General features: G+C 37.3%; 1 protein-coding gene across 1 annotated transcript in view; it reads left to right on the forward strand.

Annotated features, from left to right (window-relative positions):
- Positions 1 to 22,927, forward strand: part of nsmfa (NMDA receptor synaptonuclear signaling and neuronal migration factor a) — a 47,745-nt gene that overhangs the window by 16,632 nt on the left and 8,186 nt on the right. Inside the window, exons 5-12 of the mRNA XM_079364171.1 lie at positions 5,008 to 5,076; positions 10,396 to 10,448; positions 12,668 to 12,757; positions 17,413 to 17,543; positions 20,146 to 20,229; positions 20,347 to 20,380; positions 21,938 to 22,008; positions 22,835 to 22,914. Of these exons, the coding sequence (XP_079220297.1) occupies positions 5,008 to 5,076; positions 10,396 to 10,448; positions 12,668 to 12,757; positions 17,413 to 17,543; positions 20,146 to 20,229; positions 20,347 to 20,380; positions 21,938 to 22,008; positions 22,835 to 22,914 (612 nt within the window). The remainder of the gene's footprint in view (positions 1 to 5,007; positions 5,077 to 10,395; positions 10,449 to 12,667; positions 12,758 to 17,412; positions 17,544 to 20,145; positions 20,230 to 20,346; positions 20,381 to 21,937; positions 22,009 to 22,834; positions 22,915 to 22,927) is intronic.

The raw sequence follows: 22,927 nt of genomic DNA on the forward strand, positions 1-22,927 counted from the left end.
GTTATTTAATTAAGTATATAAATTGTTGAACTAGGCCAGGGGTCTGCAACCTTTACTACTCAAAGAGCCATTTGGACCTGTTTCACACAGTAAAGAGCCACAAAACTCTTTTGAAATTTAAAATGAAATAACACTGCATACAACGGTTTTTTGTTGTTGTTTGCTTTGTGCTATGTATAAACAAACTATATTTGTGTTACATTTATGAAATCAACGGACGACTGCAAAGAAAATGAAATAACATTTTTGCATGCAGCAAAACATTTTTAACTCCGAAAAAAAGACGTCGGGTTGAAGGTTAAGTAAAATACTCAATGTCTATTCGACTCCTCCTTGTAGTAATGAAAAAATAAAACGCCGAACTTAAATTATCCACTGGCAGCAAACCAAAAATGCCGTCCTCTCTCTGTGTGCCGTCATCCTTTTACTGGCGCTGTGCAGTCAGCTGTCAACCTGAATACTAAATTGTCTATTTCACTGAACAATTCAAAAACATGAATATATGCAAAATAATAGGCAATTAAAATATTTATCACACTGCTCCTGAACCTCAGCACACAGCGTCTGCACATCGGGGCTGTATGACGTCACCTTCATATTCACACAGGATTGTAAACTGTCATCTGTGAGGTGTGTGCGATGTTTGTTTTTAATAAAGTTCATGTTGGAGAACACCTGCTCACATACATATGTGGATCCAAAGATCGACAGGACTCCACTTCTTGAAGTGATTTTTTTGCTTAAATCAGCCTTCCGCGTCAGATCCGAAATAACTTTTTTTCTCTCATCTCCATCCGGATATTTTTGAGCAAAGGCTTCCTTTATTTTGGAAATGTCTGGCGACATTTGACTTTTTGTTGTTAGTGAGTTTCTCATTGCATATGCAGCAGTGAAAGCAAATGCATCTGCCCACATAGCATTGAATGTTACACTTTTCTTTGAATTCTCCATAGTCTGCCTACCTGGGGTCGAAAAGTTGGAGGTTGTGACGTGTACTAAGAGCGACAAACATATTTTAACACATTTTACAAGATCGCCATAATCTTCATAGAATTACATTTTAAAAATGAATTAACTAAAATCAAATACATTTTAATGAAATACTCATTAATTATTTTCAACAGCTGAGCTGCATCAGAGGGCTCAAAGAGCCACATGCGGCTCCAGAGCCGCGGGTTGCCGACCCCTGAACTAGGCCTTTAAAATCTGCAAGGATTTTTTTTTTCATTCTAACAGACTCTAATGTAACTCTTATGTATAATAACTCAAAATAAAGAAGCCTAAGGCTTCACAGCCATACTGCAGGAGTAGCTGCTTAACACTGTTGTTGGATTAAAGCTGTGCTTGAAGCTAAATGGTCACATCAGCATGCAAAACTAGTTGAAACTACAAAACTTAAAGGCTGCTACTTGCTAAGTGCTCAAATTAATATGCTAACACGGTCAGAATCAAAAGCTAACAGGCTGCTATTCAGCAGTCATAATGTTTACTTTACACTATTTTAGTTTGCTTTGCTTACATGCTAAATTTTGGCAATTAAAATAGCACTTAACTTTAAGTGAAGAGGCTGTTAGGGAATCTTCTTACTTTTGCAGATACTACAAGTTAAATCAATTCATGTATTCAATGTATGAGAAGCATTTCACATGATGAGAAAACCAAGGGGGAAAACAAAGTCAGCAAGATTCATCCTTTTAGTATCATGAATGTCTATAGGTAATTTTAAGGCTATTCCTCTAACAAATATATGAAATATATAAAAACGATTGGCTGCAATCTTGCAACAGCAACTTTTAAGTGAGGTAGACAACTTATTTGAGTTAGAATTAAAGCAGCTGAAGTATAATTGTATGTATGTATCCTGAAGCCTTTGACATCTTGCTCTTATCAGATTTGTGTTAAGAACATGTTCAGAACACAACGTCAAACTCCTCATTTGGTCTTTCAAATGATCACAAACCTGTAGCTATGTTGAATTGCATGTTGTTACTTACCTATACCTAACCCTTTTTCCCCCTCTCTCCTCTTTTTATTTATGCTATTTCAACATGGACTTTCAGGATTTCGTAAGTATACCTCCTGCCTGCTTGCTATTTTTATTAGTTGGCTTGTACTTAGTCACTCTGTCTTTACACTAACATCCACCATTTAACCTTCATTTTAGGGCTGGGTTAGGCCTCTGGTGGGAGTGACCTTTTATTTGAATGACTTTGTTTTGTTTGGATAATTCTGGCCTTACTAACAAAGACAGCACACATCTAAAGACTAAGAATCACCAGTCATCATCTGATTTATATTCAAGGATTATCTGGTAGAAATAAACTTTTTCAGGATGAATAATGTCTTTAATTCATGTAAAAGCAGTCAAAGGGGAATAAATTGAGCTACAGCAGAGGATTTTCAAGCAGAGATAAAGTCCAGTGTAATCCACTGCAGCTGAGTATGCTTGCCAAGCACAGGTCATGAAAATGTCCGCCTTTTTGTTGGCTGCCCTCACCCCTGTTAGCTAACATCCACCCAGCAGTTCTGTCATTTTGCCACACACACAATCCCAAAATTAGACCACAGCAACAGATAGAGTTTGGCAGTCCAAGTTCTTTGTGGCAGTCATGTTAGTACATTAATCCTGCTCTACAGTCTTAGCCAATTATCACAGAATCTGTGCTGGACGACATTACGCGTTTCGAAATGACATTGACAATTTGAACTGGAGAATTTCTTTTGTAACAAGAATCATAGTGCGCTTACATATGATCTCAAACTGTTGAACCAGTTGTATTCAAAATAAGCCAATTTTCACCTCACTAAATAATTCCCACAAAACCTGGTTTGATAAATAGCCTGTTAACCCAAATTGTTTGATTGTGTCACAGAATCCCTGTAGGCTAACTGAGAAATAGGTCTAGCAAAACGTCATCTTTAACCTGAGCCAAACCTTGACATTTCATACTGCACAACCCCAGCTCTAACCACACCTTTACTAACTAAACCTGACTAACCAAAGTTTAATACTTTATAGTTATTTACAAGTTGACCGAGTTAACATCGAGCTCCTAGCTTAAATCAAATGTAGAGCTCGTACAGTAATTCAAAGAATAACACTAGTGAAAGGGTATTTTTTTGTTTCATCAACAAATCCTATGAAAAGGCCAAAACCAATAAAGAGATGAGTACATTCAACTGGCATGTTCAGAGCCAAAGCTCAATGAAGCTTTAACTGTGTTCAATAGTCTGCTTTTGATTTCTAACTGGATAACAAGACCTCAGCCATATTTTGGCTTTACCATGGGTTTTTATTATAAGGAATTAACAATGTGCTCCAAATGGTGCCAGTTTGCAAACTTTGCACATCATCATCAACTATAAACAAAACTATTGTACAGTACAAAGGACCATATTTGCAGAGTTTTTGGGTGACTGTCAAGCGTTTACCAGCCTTTTCAAATCTTAGGTCCATGGGTTTTAATCCTGCTGAACAATGCTTTAAGGATAAAGTCATTGTCAGGAGAGCAGCAAAAACATGACGGTGACATTGTTTCAGGCCGTTTCTAATGTATAAATTCAATGAAGAAATTGTGGAACAGACTGGGTTATCTTTACTTTTTATTTCGGCCGAGGTCAGATAACAGCACAGTGGAACATAATCACTGGCAATTGCTATAGTTGACTAAGTTACTTCTGTGAATAGGCTTGCTAATATACTAGAAGGTGCTTCTTTACTATTCTGAGTAAATCTTTATCAGGCTTGAAGAAGACATCACCTTTACTTGTAAATGTCAGACATACATTTCTTCAGTCTCAGAGTCACATTTCCTTTTCAGCTCACAACAGATTCTTGGCTCTAAGCTAAACATAACTCTGCTTCTGTGAGATATTTTACCCAGATATGTTTACAGTTGCTCAAAGCTACAATCAGTTACTCTTAGATGATATACAGATTTAAATGATACATTCACAAAGTTGCCAAACTGAATAAATTCATGGACATTTGTACTAACAGACACTATGATCCATTATGTCTTTAAGTGTTTACCTTGAGGCTCAGTGCATCAGACTGAACAGGAAGTCAGGACTTATTGACAAATGGATAGGTTACCAGTACTTTTATGAGATTTGTTGACAACAAGAAGACTACAAACTATAGCAGCTTTACCCTTTAAAAGGACATTTTGTTTCAGGGGGAATTTTTAAAAGTTACTTTTCTCAACTTATGACTTGCACACACAAACACAATTATGTTAAGCTTTGTTGGAAATTATTTATCTCAAGCTCTGAATTAGCTATTGACAAATGTTCATCAGTTTCACAGGATTGCAAGATGGCATCTTTCCTGTTTAAGGACAATTAAGACTGTTGAAAGCAAAATCACACATTGACAGTGATGCATTTCACACCGTGCTTGTACTTTGACACATAAAAGTCCAGACTGAGCACATTGGTATCACTCTTCTTTGTGAGCCAGATCATTTTGAAAGTTTCAAGAAAACTGATTTTAAGGCATTTGAGGCCTACAACAACTTTCCTGTCTTATTCATTAGAACAACGCCACAGTGCAGCTTTATGACACAAAACGTACACATTAGCATCGTACTGATGCTGGAGAATGTGCAACCTCCAGAAGCTAAATGAGGAAAATAAAAGAACAAAATCTCACCATACCTACAAACTAAATTTCCCCAAAACAGAAGTATATCTTATGATGACATTTCACAAGACATACAATGTCACAAGATCAATGTCTCTGTTGGCAGAGGGTTTAATTCACATGCAGACACATTTGTTGCAGCAATGAAAAGGAGATACGCTTGAAGCTGAGGATGTGATATGATGTCAGGTCTTTATATTCAAAGCTATAGCTTCTGCCTCCCTACAACAGTCTTGCTTTCACAGCTAAACAAACCCTGCAACTAAACGCCCTGGCATCAGCCTCCCCACACTATCCACCCCTCGCTCTGCCAGCATTCTCCCTCTCTCTCATCCCTTTAATACTGTGCCACATCCTGGCAGGGCTTTCCGGGGATTTGTGCAGAGAATGAGGAGAGAGAGGGAGCTGGATTCAGCAGAAGTCATCCAGAGGTACGCTGCCCCTGCCGGGGTGTGCTTTGCTCGAGCGCTGTTCGCGCTCGTTTCCAGCTACAACTACGTTGTCTCTTCTTTACAGCCGTGTCTAATCTGACAGAGCCTAAGAGTCACAACGCAATTCAAGAAGGTGTGTTGATGTCAGCAGCTTTAAAAAAGGATCTGCTTACTGGTGCTCTGCTAATATTGCCCTTATTTCAAGGCCAGATTAGTATTGCAACAGTGGATTGGATTTTTTCTGAGACAGAAACTGAAAAGATCAAAACGGCTGCATAATGTCTGGATGGTATAAAAAAAATTTTTTTTAAAAAGTTTAAGGTATGTTTTGATAAATCAAGATGTGGATTAACTGTAGGCTGTAAAAAGTTTTTAAATTTGGTTTTGAGGGGAAAATTTATACTGTAACTTTGAAAAAAGCGATTGAAAGTTTTTGCAACTTTCCACCATAAATATAAATATGTAGAAAAAGTGTATTTAAAAAGCTTAAGGAAAAGTGACATTTTGACACTGTTGAATAGTGAATCTGTAACCCTTAGAGGAGTAATGACATCAGTTACGAGATCAGAAAGCGTCCCACTCAGGCCCAGATGCTCTGTCACACAGGGCAGATGGTGGATGGCACCATGCTGTACATATCCAATCCTTTGACATCTCAGTGTCATGTATCAGCGTTGGCACATAAAAATTGTGTTATTTCATCAAATTGGGGATTTGAACGTTGGGACAAGTTGTTAAAAAAATACATGTGGGGACACTGCGCCTACTATGCTCTGAGGAGGATGAATTAGCACCCAGCCTTAAACGTGTAAGTTCAAATAAATCCTGCACACACCAGAAACCATCCTTCTAAAAAGAGAGATCCATGTCAAACATGAAGCTGTCAGATATAGTTTACACAAAGTGTACTTTTATGTCACGTTTCTTTGAGAGTTCCTGGTTACTTTGTAGATATATACTATATGACATTTCCTAACCAAATAAATTAGTATAAATAAAAGAGCTCAGAGCAATTCACATCTATCAGTAACTGTATTTTTTCATGCATGTCATAGTCCTTTGTTACTGATGTAAAATCTACAGGATCTTTATACTGTATACTTATTTAGGTAAATTATCTTGGTACTTTTTCTTCAGCTGTTTATCAATATCTGTGCTATGTATTGAAAAATGGCAATTTCATAGCTTTACTGTTTAACAAAACGTGCATGACTGGCTATCAACAGAGCTACTAATCAAACAAACCAAGATTTGCCAGTGTTGTCAGCACTAATTCCACATTTTCCACAAGGTTGAAAAATTCCAAGTCAACAAGTAATAAATGAAATATTTTACAACAACAAAATTTGCAACTACTTCATTAGAATAAAGACATGATAAATATGCCGTTGATGAAATACAGTAAAAAAGACAAAATAATCATTTGATAGGCAGCAAAGGATAAAACAATGTGTGGAATTATACAGGCAAACATAAAAAGAATATTTAAGAGGCAATCTTAAAAATGTGCCTAATATGAATAACATCACTGAAGGGGAAGTATATTTATAATGTTCTAACTATAGCACTGCTTTGAAGATAAAACAGGAGTTTAGCAGTAGAGAATCAGAAGAGTACAAAATATATAAAAAGTTACCATGAGTTACAGAGAGTTACAAAAGAACGGAAAAAGAGAAGGCGGACATATTGTTTTTAACTTAAGGCGGAGGTGCATGGTTTCTTGAACTTTTTTCTCTCTTTCGGTTTTAATCTCATTATCTGTCTGCACACATTATCATTGTGGGCAGCTGTAGTTTTACGTAGGGCATTCAAGGTGAAACATGTTAGGGTGACTCTTTGTGTAAGATCTTTTTATCCAATTGAAAAGGAACAGGGGTGTGACATTAATCATAAGCTATACTCGTTCTCATAGATTACATTTGGCATGGGGAGATGTTGCTTATTAAAATAGCATTGAAGTTCATTGTTTGATGTTGCAGGTTAACTTCTGTTATGCTGAAATTTTAATGGAGGTAAAGTAAGGACAGAGCAACTCCAAAGACTTTCTTTCTCCTTTTATGTTGCTCTATTTAAATTTGCTTCTCCTGGATTTGATACTGTAGATATGGAGCTGTTCATGATGACGAACACACACACACACACACACACACACACACACACACACACACACACACACACACACACACACACACACACACACACACACACACACACACACACACACACACACACACACACACACACACAGCACATGCTGAGATCATTAATCATGAGTGTTTACCGTTATCTTGGTTTACTGTGTGGATGCAACATGGGAGAGAGGGAGGCAGAGAGATAAAAGAGTGTTTATCTGGGGCTCTTGCATAGAACATCATGTCAGACTCAGACAGAAAGTCACAGAGAAAAACTACTCTAACCATGCTGCTTTGTTGTTACTTAAGACACTAAATAGATTTTTAGAGGAGCAGGGTAAAGTAAAGGCCTTCATGCAATTACTCAAAGATAGAGATGTTGTACTGTCAGAACATGAAATTGTTGCTAGGAGACATTATAATCCTTGTTGACTTTCACACACCAATAGCGAAAAACCTTGCCGATTAAACATGAAAAAAAAAAAAAATCCTCATCTTTTGTGTCACCTAGCTTGTCAGCTTTATGTTTGTTTTAAATATATTTTAAAAAAAAAAAAAATTTATATTTTTGAATAAATAATTTATGGCAGTCTGTCTGCCATGAAGTTCATCTTAAATTTATTTTAAAAAAGGTTTCTCAGGTTAGAATAATACAGTACAGATCTACCATGCAGGAACCGGCTACCTGCTACCTAGCTAGTAACAGATATTCCTCACTTTAGGGTTAGAAAATAAAAGCATACATTTACAGTGTTTTGTCTTAGAACAAATACCTTATAGGCCGATACATTAGTCAGTGTTGGTTGAATGTGAATACAAGGCAAAACATTAGCAAAACACAATTTATACCAAATACGGTCTTGTTGAAAGGCAAACTAAATATTTGTGTAGTCTAGCTATTAAGCTAAATTTAGAGCTTGAAAAAAAAACACACCAAGACAAGACAGCTTAAAAAAGTAAATTTCTAGTGTTTAAAGATATGTCAGTGTTCGTTTCTGGTTCATTATATGTACTCACTACAGTAGAAAGATAAGATGTTATAACTATCTATAACTAACTATCTTGCCTAAAGAACACTATAGCGTTAATAATACGTTAATAATACGTTTTCTCTTTGAATTAATTAGCTTAGTTTATTCTCTGTTTATATTTGTCATTGTACATTTTAGGGTAATACAAGTGTATGTATATGAGTACATGGATGAAATAAATAATAAGCAGTATGCCTGCTCTGAGTTTTCTCCAGACTTGAATTTTAATCTAACAACAAGTGGCTGAATACAGCTTTTGCAGTAGCTAAAAAGCTAATATAATTATTATTGATTGATACACATGTAGATGTGTATATGTTTGTGTAAGTACATGTATGTACGAGACAGGAAACATGCTTTGGGGAGGGGGAATATGCAGGCAGCTTGGGAACCAGGTTCTGAAAAATGTATGTGAAGAGTGTTTCCCTTTTTTTTTCCTCTTTTTTTCTCATTGCCTGTTTCAGTATTTAGTTAAAAAAACATTCAATAAAAAGAGATTAAAAAAAGAGTACAAGGATGACCCCTCAGTGAGTCTCCTGATGAATACAGATGTGGACAGGCAATATTTTCTGTTTAGAGCATCATTAGCCCATGATTAGCCTCGATAAGATGTATTAGTCAAGATACGAACTAAATTTGAATTAATGACTATAAAAACAGCCTGCTTTGTGCATCCAGGGTAAAAGCAAGGATACAAAATGTGTTCAGTTATCATGCAACAATATTACAGGTAACCTTACCTTTACAGACTGGTATACAGTACTGCATATGCACTGTGTGCTGACAATTTTGATTTATGTGCTGCGGTCTTATGGGAAAACACCATTAATGCAGTGTTATAGTTCAACTGGACACGCTTAACCAGACAGTAGAAATATGGACGTTTGGGATGTATATGGTCAGCAGCTGCACATTCTGACAGAAGAAAGGCGCTTACGTGAATATGGAACTGAAGCAGTCACAAACATCAATAAGTTAAAAACAATGCCTTCAGGTGAGAAAATAACTGAAGTGCGGTGCTTCTGTTTGAAACACCAAAGTGTGAATGTGAAAGAGCTTGAAAATAATAAACTCTGCCAGTTTTTCCTATAGTCTCATATTTTCAAAATCATCATAACTTAAGTCAAATTTTTTATTGTGATAAAAAACGAATATATTATTTTCTCAAACTGATGCTGTTGCCAAACAAGAAATAAATATACAGGGTCGGGTAGTCATTTTTTTATTGCCCTGTATTTAACAGAACTATCAGTGGTTGTTTTAAATGGTGCGTTGGGACCCAAAAGTGGGCACAAATGTCTGGCTGGGCAAAAAATTTATGTAAAAAAAAAAGAAAAGTCAAAGGAGCTCTTTTCTGTATTTTTCTGCTCTTTCTCTTTGTTCTGTCAGATGTTTACCGCCTGAGGATCAATTTGTACCAATTTTCATTAAATCAATGTGATTGAATAATATTAGACATTTTGGTTACAATTTCTTAGTAAGGTGATGGTGGTCTGGTGATGGTATCCTGAGGATATCCAGTTGAGGAGCACTGAGCTAGATGACTCATGTTACAGTATCCATAGAATGCGTAGTACATCTTTTTTTCTCAGACTTTTTTTTGTTGATGATGAACAATCATGAGTCTTTAATAGCTCTCAATTGTGAGTTCAGATTGAAACTTTTGGTTCATGTGTGGTCAGTTCTAGCTATGTGAACATACACAGCTTTTAAAGCACCAAATAATCTACCTGGAACTGAGTAAAGATCCACAAAATCACTATTATGTATACAGTTAGGCAAACATCAACTCCCTCTGATGCATCGTTCTCACCATGGATTTAGCTCAGAGGAGTAGATCAAAACCTACACCACACTAAATTGGGATTTCCCTTTTGGCTGTTACGCGAATGGATCTCCTGGGTTCCCTTAAATGTACAAAAAATAGAATCGAAAAAATTTATTTTGGTGGTACAAGCCCACACTGTCCCTGTGGAACATGTTTTGACTGTGCTTTAACTATAAAGGTCTCTTTTGTTAAAAATAAAAGCTAGACACTAAACTTTCCTCTTCCTTTCTTTCCTTGTTTCCATTTTGTCCTTTTACCCCCTCCCTCTTTTTGTTCTCCCTCTCTCCTCTGTTATCCCTCCTCTTTGATTTTTTTTCTCCACCCACAGGAACTTCCGGAAACATCTTCGGATGGTGGGCAGCAGAAGGATTAAAGCACAGAGTGAGTCAGAGATATGTGTGTGTGGTTGATATGTTTACTCAAATGGACTGTAGTGTTGCTCACCCTGCCATTATTAGTGGGTTTGTTTGTTTGTTGGTTTTCTGCTCCGTTTTTGCATGAGTATGGCAAAAAAAATAAAATGCTACTGCTTTGCAGTAACGCTCTTATGTATTTCCTTGGGGATTATAAGTTCATGAGACACCAGTGATGTGAGTCTGTGCATGTATGTGTGTGTACGTGTGTTGGGGTATATGAGTCTATCTGCTCTAGGAATGAAAGATCATTCCTGTTGCATTGCTTTGAATTGTTTGGGTTTTGTATGGTTGTTTGTAAAGTTGGAAGACAAAGACCGCAAAAACAAAGTGATGATTTGTGAAGATGGTAGTGCGTGCGTGTCACTGCAGATCTGTACGATACAAAAATATATATATTCTTTGTTCTGGATTAATTGTTGTTTCTATGGCAATGTGAGTGCAGTTTGTGGCTTGACTGGTTGTCTTCTGGCTTGTTTTGACTTTGACATTAAAATAGAATTGAATGGGGAAAAGAAAAAGATCTACGAATAAGTAAATGATACTTCTTCCCTATCAACCATGGGAGTTCTATGAAACTGTCAAGCAAATATGGAAGCTTTAAAAAACAAGCAGCTGTCTTGTATGAAGCTTCAGTTTTGACTCTGTGAACTAATGTGACAACTGTGTGAAGAAGCTCTTGAACACTTGATAGCAATTTAAAGGACATCAAATATTTCATGTCATGATTATCACAAACAAAATGCATTAAGTATCCTGATAAAAATCAAAATAGGCCGTAAGAAACTAATATTTTTAAATCTTAAAAATATGGAAATAATTTATCTTACAATTTCTTTAAAAAGAAATTATGTAAAAAGAAATGTATTCAAACAGTAAGGACTGATTCTTTTTCAAAACTATCAAATAATTTTTAGGAAGTGATCATAGCTTCATTTATCATAAAACTCTTAAGTTTGGCAAAACAACATTTCATCAGTTTAACTGGATTTAAAGATTTTCCTTTACCCAATTGAAACCCACATGTATTAAATGTGTAAGTCGAGCTGAACATTCCTGGGTTGTGCTGAATTACTCTGATCTAAATGTTGTATTGCTCCTTCTTTAGCGGCACCCTGAATGTGTGGCAAGGCTACGCAAAGGGCAACCATTGATTTCTATATAAATTTATGTCAGCTACCGTATCATTACAGAGGAAAATTATGAATCTTAACAGATTTGTTGCAATGTTGGCTTGTATTAAAATTAATACTGTTGCATACTGTTTAAGAGTCATATTAAAGTTTCTATTCACCTTACACTTCTGTTGTTGTCAGGAAGTAGTTTAGTATCCTCCAAAATGTCAATTTTGACTGAGTGACATTCCGTTCCTGTCATGATATCCTAAGGCTTCCAATGTTTATTAACTACAAAGTAAAAATACTGTATAAACTGGGCCTAATGAAGCCTGAGATGTGAGAGATGTTAGGAACAAATCAGAGCTTCAGTAATGATCACAGAGGATGTGTGATGGTCGGATCACTAAATAGGGTGACATGTTTTGATCTGATTAAAGAAATATATTAAGGAAACCTTGAAAGAAGTGTCCTTTTAATCAAGAGGAAGGAACACATCACAAAGTTGACCTCATGAATGTGTCTTTTGCTCTAATGTAAGGACAGTTATGCATGAAAAGAAGACGTCGAATGAGCAGAAAATTAAAGAGCGAGGCATTAGCACAGATCCGTCAGCACCGAATCTACAGGGACCAAAGAATTTGGTGCCGTAAGGGACACTGTTGATTAGCCATGTCGAATACTTTCAACTAGTCTAAAAATATTCTGAAGCTGTAATTAATGTTCAAAGGGCTGATTTTATCAGAGTTTCAACTCAGAAAATATGTGAAACAAAAGTTATTTTGAATCAATACTCTCAATTTTATGGACGGAAATGAGCTGCAGTAAACTTTCGAAGGCTAAATGATTGTTTGCAAAATGTTTGTTTGTCCGATGGTTTAATATGCAAATACAGGCATTTGTTTGTGCAGAGGAGGGATGGCATTGAATGTACTCTATATTCTCTCCTTGTAGCTGCAGCCGCCTTTGCACTTCTGTGTTCTAGGTGGTCGATGGAGTGTGTACAGAAAATGGGCCGATTTAGTGTGTGCGTGGTGTGTGTATGTGACTATCTCTCCCCCGCCTGTACTAGCGTTCGCTGAGCGTAGATCCAAGAGTTTCAGCCGTTCCTGGAGTGACCCCACCCCTGTCAAGAGTGACTCTCCTCATGAACCCAAAGACAGTGAGTTCACACAGAAGCAGGCACGTGCATGTGTGCACACACTCACAAACACAGACTAACAGTCAGATCAGTGAATAGACAAACATGGTTCACTACAACTGATGGAAGAGGTCTTTAACCTTGAAGGTAAACAGGGATGTCCATTATTGTTTTTGTTGGTGTGTGTGTTGAGATGACTCACAACATTTCACATCGGAATAGTAAGCCACCAGGAGTGTTTGAAAGCAGACAAGGAAATACACCTGAGGGGAATAGAGGTTTTAACCCACAGACTGCATCACCTTTTTCAAAATGCCTTTAAGAAGTCTTGCACTAGGCTATACGGGGGGAATGGAGAGCACGATGGGGTCAGTAAACCCCAAGTTTTCAAAATCTATTGCCAGCTCGCATAAAACAATTAGCCCTAACATACCTGTGACCTGCTCTTGTCACGTGGGGAACACATAAATACATTCCAGAAACAGTGAATGACTTAACAATCCAGCTATGGCGATGAACAGCATGCCTGCAACTCAGTTATAGCATATTAGTACATACTGACATTTACCAAGGCAGGCCATTTTATTTACCCTATATTGGTATGAAACAATCCTAATAAGCCCCCAACAACACAAACAGAGTTAAGAGAACAAAGTTACGTCCAGTGACAGAATTGCAAGGTGACACCTTGCAAATAGTGAGCAGCACCCACTTGCCACTTAAATAAACCACACCTTTTATTATGCATAACCGTCAGGCTTAACTCAGTGTAAATTAATTGTTTTTGTTAAACCTCAACCTGTACCGTCATTATTAGGAAAATTAGTTAAAGATACCAGAACAGCTTTTAAGACTTGGCTGTAAACATATTTGATACTACTTCAATGTTTGGCAGTTGATATTGGGCGATATGGGTATGTGTTCACTTTTGAAGCCCCCCTATTAGCCAACTTCAGAGTTAAGCACTTCCACTTTGAATTTATTTATTAGCTTGATAAGCTCCTATTTACTTTCTGCTTGCTCAGCACTTTTTGTTATGAATTCATTTCAGCAGACAGGTGGCTCATACTGTGTTGAAAGCCACTTAACAGCATTTCCCAGTCATAAAATAGGACTGCTAATCAGCACTTTGATATATGAGCTGCCAACTCCCAATACAGCTGGATTCAGGCCATATTATTTGTAGTCTGGAATAGGGGTCAACCAAGGAACTGCATCAACAAAGAACAGGGCTCTGTCAGATACTTATGCCCTGATTTACTAAGGTCCCAATTAAAAAGTACTAAATTGCGTGTTCACTCCAAAAGATTGCACATTTGGTTTGCGGGCGTTTTGCGGGTAATCTACTAAAAATGTTTGCGTGAACGATAACAGTGCGTAAACCTTGTGGAGACAATAATATTTAAGACTGACTGTTGCGTGTTCTACTGTTTTACGTCACGTTGAGTTTCGACAGATTAGCACGTTCCTTTCAAAGGTGTTACATTTAGACACCGTCACAATCACCACAATTTTTGCCTGGTTTGCTAAATCACAATGCTTGTACTAACTTTTTAACATTTTCTCCTCAGTATTTTGCACACTGGGGTAGAAACGTCCCATATTGCACATTCATTCAGGCAAACATTCTAAATGTACAATACTTGCTCATATTGTGGATGATGTCAAGTTTGCACGCATTTTAAGACATGCAGACCTTTAGTAAATCAGGCCCTTAATGTACAGTGACAAATACTTCCAACTGAGTTAGTGTTAAGCACAGAATAGCTGCAATTTATACAAGCAAGTACTGATTCAAGGTGTCTAAAGTTTATTCATGATTTAGACCTGTTTGACAATTTACTTTCAATAAGAAATATACGCGTTTCCCTATGTAATTATATGACATAGTTACTTTTACAATTTTGTTCTTATGTCCATTTAATTTTTTCTACCATTTTGTCCAAAGACTAACTTGATTATTTTGACTTAAATGGTGTTATCTAGCCTGATATCACAAGTGAAAATGATTCTGTAACCTCTGAATTCACTTATAATTAAATTACGATTTCAAAGCCTATTAGTACTCATTCAAATAAATGCAAGGTTCAAGTATAAAAAAAAAAAAAAACTTAAATATTAGAATAAAAAAGTCTTATTATAATGACCATATATAATAATATAATTCTTAATAACTTCTAGGCTAACTGTAGGCTAACATTTCGACAAATTTTATAATAATTTGACTTTGTTGGTAATATTCAGTGTTTGTTATTATATTATTAGCACTTTTCGCTTCTCTGTAGACTCATCTTATCAAACCAGGCCCATATTAAATGAACGATTATGATTGGCCCAACAAGGGACAGAATGGGGTTAATACACATCTGCCTGAACATAAAACATGGGCTCTCAGATTTCTCTGGTTAACAGGCTGCTAGTTTGGCCAACTGGCAGACAGCATTAAATCAATTTAATCAACAGTGCTTTTGTTATTTATAGTTAGTTTATAGTTAAAGCCATCGTTCATCAAGCCTTTACCAAAGCATCTGCAACGTAAAAAGACAAATCCCATATACTGTATATAGCACTCCTGATATGAAAGTCACATTTTGTCACTCTAGTTTTATAGCCACTTCCTATTTTTGGCAGATCAAGAGCACAAATTGAGTCCTGAGACATCCACACATTAAACAGTTGTTCACCCGTCCAAACTGACTGTCTCTGCTGTGACTTTGACCCTGTCCATCTGTCTCCTTATGACCATGGGTCTTTCTCCAACTTTGTGACACTCTCTCTTTCTGTGAGTGTGTCTTCCAAACTGGGAGTGTGTCTCAGTCTGAGTGTGTCAGCTGGTCCAAATGTGAATGCAAGGTTGTGTGTGAAGTGTGTCTTCATGTTTCTAAAAAGGCTGTGGATACAGGAATCAATACTGTTTTGCATGTTTGCTGTGTGTCGATGTCGCTGTGGTTTTATGTATTTCTCCATCTCCATCTTCAGTCTTTCTGTGTTTCGAAGCGTGATGAAATATAGATGAAGTATTGATGACAGTGTAATGGTTTGTTTGATGCCTCATTCTTCTTATCTGAGGCAAAGCTATTGTTCTCTGGAGGGCTGACATTAATTCTGAGCCTTGCTTGTCATTTTCCTCTTTTTCATTCTGTTCCGCTTCAACACCCCCTTTCAAAGTGCTGTTTCCCTTCTTGAGTTTTATTTATTAGAAGGTTTACAGAGATTTGAAATAGACACTGACTGATGGATAGTTGAAGCTAATTGCATTAATTTGAGGGTTTTTAATCATCCTCGTATCATACATTAGCCAAAATCAATGAAGACGGAAATAGGATATGTATGCACAAAAATGAAATAACAGGATATATTCACTGATGACATCATTATATGTTATGCCTTAAACTAACATTGTAATTAAACTACTTTTTTGAGCATGTTAATTAAATTCAGCATTGTAAACAGAAATTCAACCCAATATACAGGTTGTACTTTATGTATAAAATGTCTGCAGGTGTTAAAAATGTCCCACATTTTCAAGCTTAGCCAAATATATTGCATAAACTGTTTGCACATGCTTGAAGTGACTTAGAAAAAAAGTCTAACAATTTCTATGAGAAACAGCAGGCTATTCAAGTATTGAAGAATGAAGTAGTCATTCGTTCATGATTGTTACCTTGGAAACAGACTGTGACCCTGGACACATTAGCATACACAGTACACACTACAAGACCTGTGGACACAATGTGTCCCTGGCCACCTTCAAAAGGGCCTGGTTGAAGACTTGATATCTCTTCAATGGGCTCTAGAAGGTTTAAAGAGAATCAGGTTCACATACAAGAGGTCTTTACAAATGCATTTTTCTGACAAACAAACAACGTCCTTATATATTTTTTAATTATCTTCATCTGCTAAAGTTTTGATGTCATTGTTTTCAAAAAGGAAAAAAAAGAGGTTGATAGAGCATTGACAAAACCCCTCTGTCTGTAAAATGATTAGACTGCTGTGTGTTGACACTGATGAGAAGTCTTGGGTGCATTCAATTATGAAAAAAAAAATCAGAACGATGAATTGATTTCTGAATTATTTAAACATATTTTGGTGTTTAAACATGGAATTAAAAAAAAAAAAGTCTATGTATGCATGTCTAGTGCAACCATTAAGATTGGACCAGTACAGTTTAATGGAGTATATTTCAAAATAAATAAGTTATGCTTCTTATTTCTGATAATAGTTTTATGTAAACATTTTATTGATGTTATAACTCAACATAGTACAAAACAAACCTTATCATACCTTATTATTAAAACACAGTGTGTAATATTAATATGTGTCATTGTGTTTCAGTGAGGGAGACTTGATGCTCCATTACACCTTCCCTTCTAAGAATAGCCGCCCTTTAATCCCTGTTAGGTTTTCATATCGCGCTATGGCAGAAATGCTTCTGCTATATCATAATCTGTCATTTTTTTCTGCTTCTTCTAGCTGTCATAGCATCTCCCTGTTACATCTGTCATTTTCTTACATCACCACCATTATTTAAAACTCCATCCTTTTTCTCTCACTCTCACCACAATCTACCTTCACTTTCAGATTTTCTGCGTGTGACTTTTCTTGTTTCTTACCCCACACTTCTTGTCTATTGCCACAGTCTTCTTATTTATGTGTGATATATATATTTGTTCCAGGTGGAGACTTGCAAGCCTCCTGTGGTCCTCTGGATGAAGGGGGTGTTGATGACAATGTAGACTGGGAAGAGGAGAGAGAGATGGAGCGGCTGGCCTGTGAAGGAGATGACTTTGTACCTCCGAAAATCATAGTAAGGGATCACAATGGTTGGTTATACCAAATTAAAAAATGTATTGACTTTCAAGGGAAATGTTTTATAACTGCAGAAATAGATAAGGGTAGGATGGACCGTGAGATTGACCGACGGATTGGCTAAGCGTTAGCAGTACTGCAGTTTTGCTGGACTGAGAAGAGCGAGCGAGTGAGTAATCTACCGGTCAGTCTCTGTTCCAAGCCTCACCTATGGTCATGAGATATGGGTAGTGTCGGAAGAATAAGATCGCAGATACAAGTGGCCAAAATGCGTTTCCTCTGGCAAAAAGTTGGGCTCAGCATTACAGAGCTCAGACATTTGGGGGAGCTTGGAGAGCCGCTACTCTTTTGCATCGAATGGAGCCATCTGATTAGGATGCCTACTTTGGAGGTTTTTCCAGGCACTGGAGGGATTATATAGCCCGTCTGGCTTGGGAACACCTTGGAATCCCCCTTAAGGAGCTGGAAAACATTTAAGGGGACAGGAAAGTCTGGGTGGACTTACAGCGCCCTCCATAATTATTGGTACCCCGGCTTAAAGTAAATTCAATTTTTATTGCATAAAAATACTTTAAGCATACTCTCGCACTGAAAACTGTAGAAAAATGTAACCTTCAACTCAAGTGAATTTTAAGGGGGAAAAAAAATCCCTGACTAAGAAATAATTATTTTTCATAAAATCACCTGTTCCAAAATTATTGGCACCCCTGACAATTCCTAGGAAATAAATGTAATTGAAGTATTTCTGTCATTCCTACTGTAGTTTACAAAGTTGATCAGAGTATCTAAACATTAAATTAGTAATTCATCACTTCCTGTTTCCTTGGGGTATAAATATGACATTCCTCTTATCCGCTCTTCACCGTGGGAAAGACAAAGGAACACAACATTCGAGTAAGGCAGATGTGTGTCAACCCTCACAAGAAAATAGCCACTTGCCCGCACCTGCCCATATTAGTAGTATTTAAAACAACTGGAACAGTGGTAAACAAGCCTGGACGAGGAAGCATATTTATTTTTTTCACCACGCACAGTGAGGAGGATGGTAAAAGAAACAAAAAAGTTCTCCAAAGCTCACAGTTACAGAATTGCAGTACTAGCATCTTGGGGTCACAAAGTTTCTAAAACAACCATCAGGCACTATCTACGTGCCAACTCGCTGTTTGGGAGGCATGCATGGAAAAAGCCTTTTCTAACTCACAATCATAAACGCAAACGTCTGGAACTCGCTAAGCGGTACTAGGACTTCAACTGAGTCCGTGTGCTTTGGTCAGATGAGACCAAGATAGAGCTTCTTGGCAACAAACACTAAGTGGGTCTGGCATAACACAAAAGATGAGTATGCAGAAAAGCACCTCATGCCCACTGTGAAGTATGGGGAGGATCAGTCATGCTGTAGACCTGTTTCTCTTCCAAAGGCCCTGGGAATCTTGTTAGGGTGCGTGGCAAAAAGTTACATAACAAAAAAAGAAAATCTGGTGGCCTCTGCCCGAAAGCTGAAGATGGGTCGTCACTGGGTCTTTTAGCAAAATAATGACCCAAACATGTGGCCAAATCTACACAGAAAGGGTTCACCAGACACAGAATCAAACTCCTCCCATGGTCACCTCAGTCCCCAGACCTCAACCTCATTAAAAACCTGTGGAGTGAGCTGAAGAGGAGTGCAGAGGAGAGGACCCATGTCACTGGATGATTTAGAGAGATTGTGCGAAGAGGAATGGTCAAAGATCCCTCTTTCTGTATTCTCCCCTCTTGTGAAACATTATATGAGAAGATAGGGTGCTGTTTTGTTGGCGAAAGTGGGTTGTACAAAGTATTAACATCAGGGGTGCTAATAATTGTGGTATAAAATAATTATTTCTTAATGTGGGGGTTTTTTTTGTTTGTTTTTGTTTTCAAATGAATAAATGCGCTTGAATTACAGGTTAGATTTTCCTCTTATTTTTCAATGTGGTCCTGTTGTATTCCAAAAAAACCCTGAATTTACTAGAAGCTAAAGAACACATCTTAAGTAGGGATGCCAATAATTATTATTCAATAATGATGAGGACTCTGTATACCCTTGCTGCCATTGCGACCCAACCACAAGTGGAAGAAAATTGATGGATTGATTCCATCATGGTTATGTAGTTTAAGGCTTTCAGGGGGTCCCTTCGTAGCCATTAATATCACTGAATAAAACTATGTGTGTTAAAGTAATTTAGGTTCTAAACACTCATTTAGAAAAAAGAACCTGCAATTAAAGCTTAGGAAAATAATCGGGATTGAGTTTCTTCTTTTCCCTTATTAACGAGGCACCAATGCATGATAATAGCTGCTTTAGGAAATGTTTACTTTAGCATCACCCCCTGATAGAGACCGATGTAACAAGAAGCCTAAGGAGGAGGAGGATGAAGGAGAATATAAGTATGGAGGTGAGGTATTTTAAAAGCAATTTAGGTATTCTCTAGCATATGAATTCTGTTTTTTTTTTTAAATGTCTCAGCCATTCTTGTCCTTTTTCTCCAACTTTGTTCTACTGTCTTTGACTATTTATTTTCCTTAAATCCAGATTAAAAAAAATATCTCCCTTCTCTGTTTCTCCTTCACCTTTCACTCAGCTGATCTCTTCTAAGGTGCCCAAGGCAGAATACGTTCCCACTATACTCCGCAGGGATGACCCATCCATCATTCCCATCCTTTATGTGAGTCATACACGCACTAACATTAACATGTGTGCCAGCCAACATGGAAATCAAGATTATGACATAAATGTACTTTATTGAATAATTATGGTTTGTGTGATTTTTTCCCCCCCTTAGGACCATGAACATGCAACCTTTGATGATATTTTAGGTGAGTAAAATCCTTTTTTAAGACTTTAAAGCTCCTGTGAGGAGTTTTCAAACGTTTATTAAAAGGAAATTAGCTGTAAATACTTAGACCATCCAGCACAAAGATGGACTATTTCTATAAGTCATGTTATAAAACCCCTGCTGCATCATAAACTACAGTAGGTGTTAAGACAAAGTGATGACCAGCACATTGCAGAAACTGAAAATAACCTGCAAAGGGATAAGACAGACTTTTTCCACAGGGGAGCGCCAAAATCAGCACAAACCAAATGTTTCTCACTGGAGCTTTAAGTAATTCTTACTTGAGTATGACTTTAAATTGGTGAAATACAAAAAATACCCAAGTAAATATAGAATTATGAATATACATTTAAAAAAAACACAATTAAAGCCAGGGAAGGTAATCTTCAGATACACTTTTTAAGATTTTGGTTGAAATTGTCTTCAGATCCTGACAGTAATTATGTGCTCTGAAACAATAAAAAATCTGTCATCTGTAGCAGTTGTAAACACGTAAAAACGTCGACCAATGTCGGCACTACAACACGTTTTATAAACCAATCAAGCCTCTCTACCCTATGCATGCATTAGCCCACACTCTAAGCATGAGCTGAAATCCGCTTCTGGACCAATGGTGCTAGTGCATGAAAATGAGGGGCGCTGCTTTTGAGTGAGCACAGAGGGGAGGGGTTGGGTAAATAAGGAAAACGGAGAGAAGGCTACTTTGAAAATCATGCTAGTTTTCGAAATTAGCTACCCTGCCTTTAAAGTAGTATAGGAAAGAAAATAAATAAAACTCAAACAAAATTCTAAAAAATGTTCATAAGTAACCACTGTTTTATAAAACATAAACACAGAAGCATTTGTATATGAAATCAAATCTATGACAACCTATTTAAAATTAGACTTTAGTTGCTGAAACAATAAGTTGTCCACTTTGATGTTGAGCCTGGATTGTGCTGTAGTTTGCCTGAGGAGACTCTGTGTTTGACACTGATAGAGTTAAAGGTCAGAAAAATATCTCCAGGCAAAACCTTGGCTGCAAGCAAATGTCTAGAGAAAAAAAAATCATCAAGGTTATTTGGAACCCATTCCAGTCTTGCAAAATTACTTTAATCTTGCTATTTAAAAAAATGGTTTCTGCATCCTGAAAGGGATCCTCTTCTCTTTTTGATAGACGCACTAAAATATCCCCTTGAGTTTCCTCAGATGATAATAAACTCTGCTTGAATAGAGCTCACACTCTTATTGAATGGATGTCAGAGGGTAATTTATACATATTGATCTCACAATGCAGTTTTTCATTGACCTGTTTTATTTGGCTGACTCTTTCCTGCCGCCTTATGTACACACTGCTGAATTCAATTTGGACCCCATCTTCCATCAGTGTCTCTGCTGTCTATTATTGCTCCTCTTCTTAAGACTCCCCTGTGTGTTCACCCTTCACATTTCTCCCTTTTTGGTACATTGTTACATGTCTATCCTCATATTCCCCTTTCTGGATCTTTTCTTGGTCCCTGTTGTTCACTTCAATCCAACCTTTCTCTCTCTTTCTCAGAGGAAATCGAGAAGAAGCTCACAGCTTACAGGAGAGGCAGTAAGTTCTGGAGGATGCTCATCTTTTGTCAGGTGAGGAGGAAAAAGACGAAGAATTGAGAAAGGTGTTCTTATTCATTAAGTTGTAGGTTTTATATGGAGTACCAGGGAGTATACATACAATACACTTTATTTTCCCCTTGGGGGAAATTTGTCTTGGACTCAAAGTGCTGCCAAACATTCAGCTGCTTTCACTCAAATCAATAATCAAGAACAATAGAGACACAAAATCCACACACAAAAAAAGGCACATGCCAACACAGGACAGCACAACATCTATTGCAGATAACCCATATTGCACAAGATCTCAAGATGAAAAGCATACAGGGACATCGTGACACTATTGCACAAGCCACACAGCCCTACAAAGCATTATTCAGGAATGTGATTGACGTGGGAACAAAAGACTTTTTAAAGCGGTTCAGATTACATCAGGGGACTCTGTGTCGTCTGCCGGAAGGTAGAAGCTCGTATTTAAAGTGGAGGATGTGAGACGGGTCAGACAACCCTCTCTGTTCCAGTCTTATGGTCAACACCAAACACCCTAGGTCTACATAAGAAGTAGTCTTTGCTGTAAACGAGAACACAAATTATCCACATGAGTTTTTCAGCTAAAGGAGGAGCTGACCATGATTATTCTTTTGTCATGGATAAAAACAGGGGTATGATCTCCCACAGATCAAGGATACATACAGTATATGCTGGTTTGTGCAATATATACAGTACCATATGTTGATTTTGCAGCTACATTGCTTTAGCTTCCTTTGGGATCTAATCTCACAAGATCTTAATTAAGCAGAGGCAAATTAGCAGCTGCTATAGAGCTAATGCTTTTCATTCCTCTGTGTGTGTTTCTTAGGGAGGCCCTGGTCACCTGTATTTACTGAAGAACAAAGTGGCAACCTTTGCAAAGGTGGAAAAAGAGGAGGACATGAGCCAGTGCGTTACCACT

The sequence above is a fragment of the Symphodus melops genome (assembly GCF_947650265.1).
Source record: "Symphodus melops genome assembly, chromosome: 16".
NCBI classification, from domain to species: domain Eukaryota; kingdom Metazoa; phylum Chordata; class Actinopteri; order Labriformes; family Labridae; genus Symphodus; species Symphodus melops.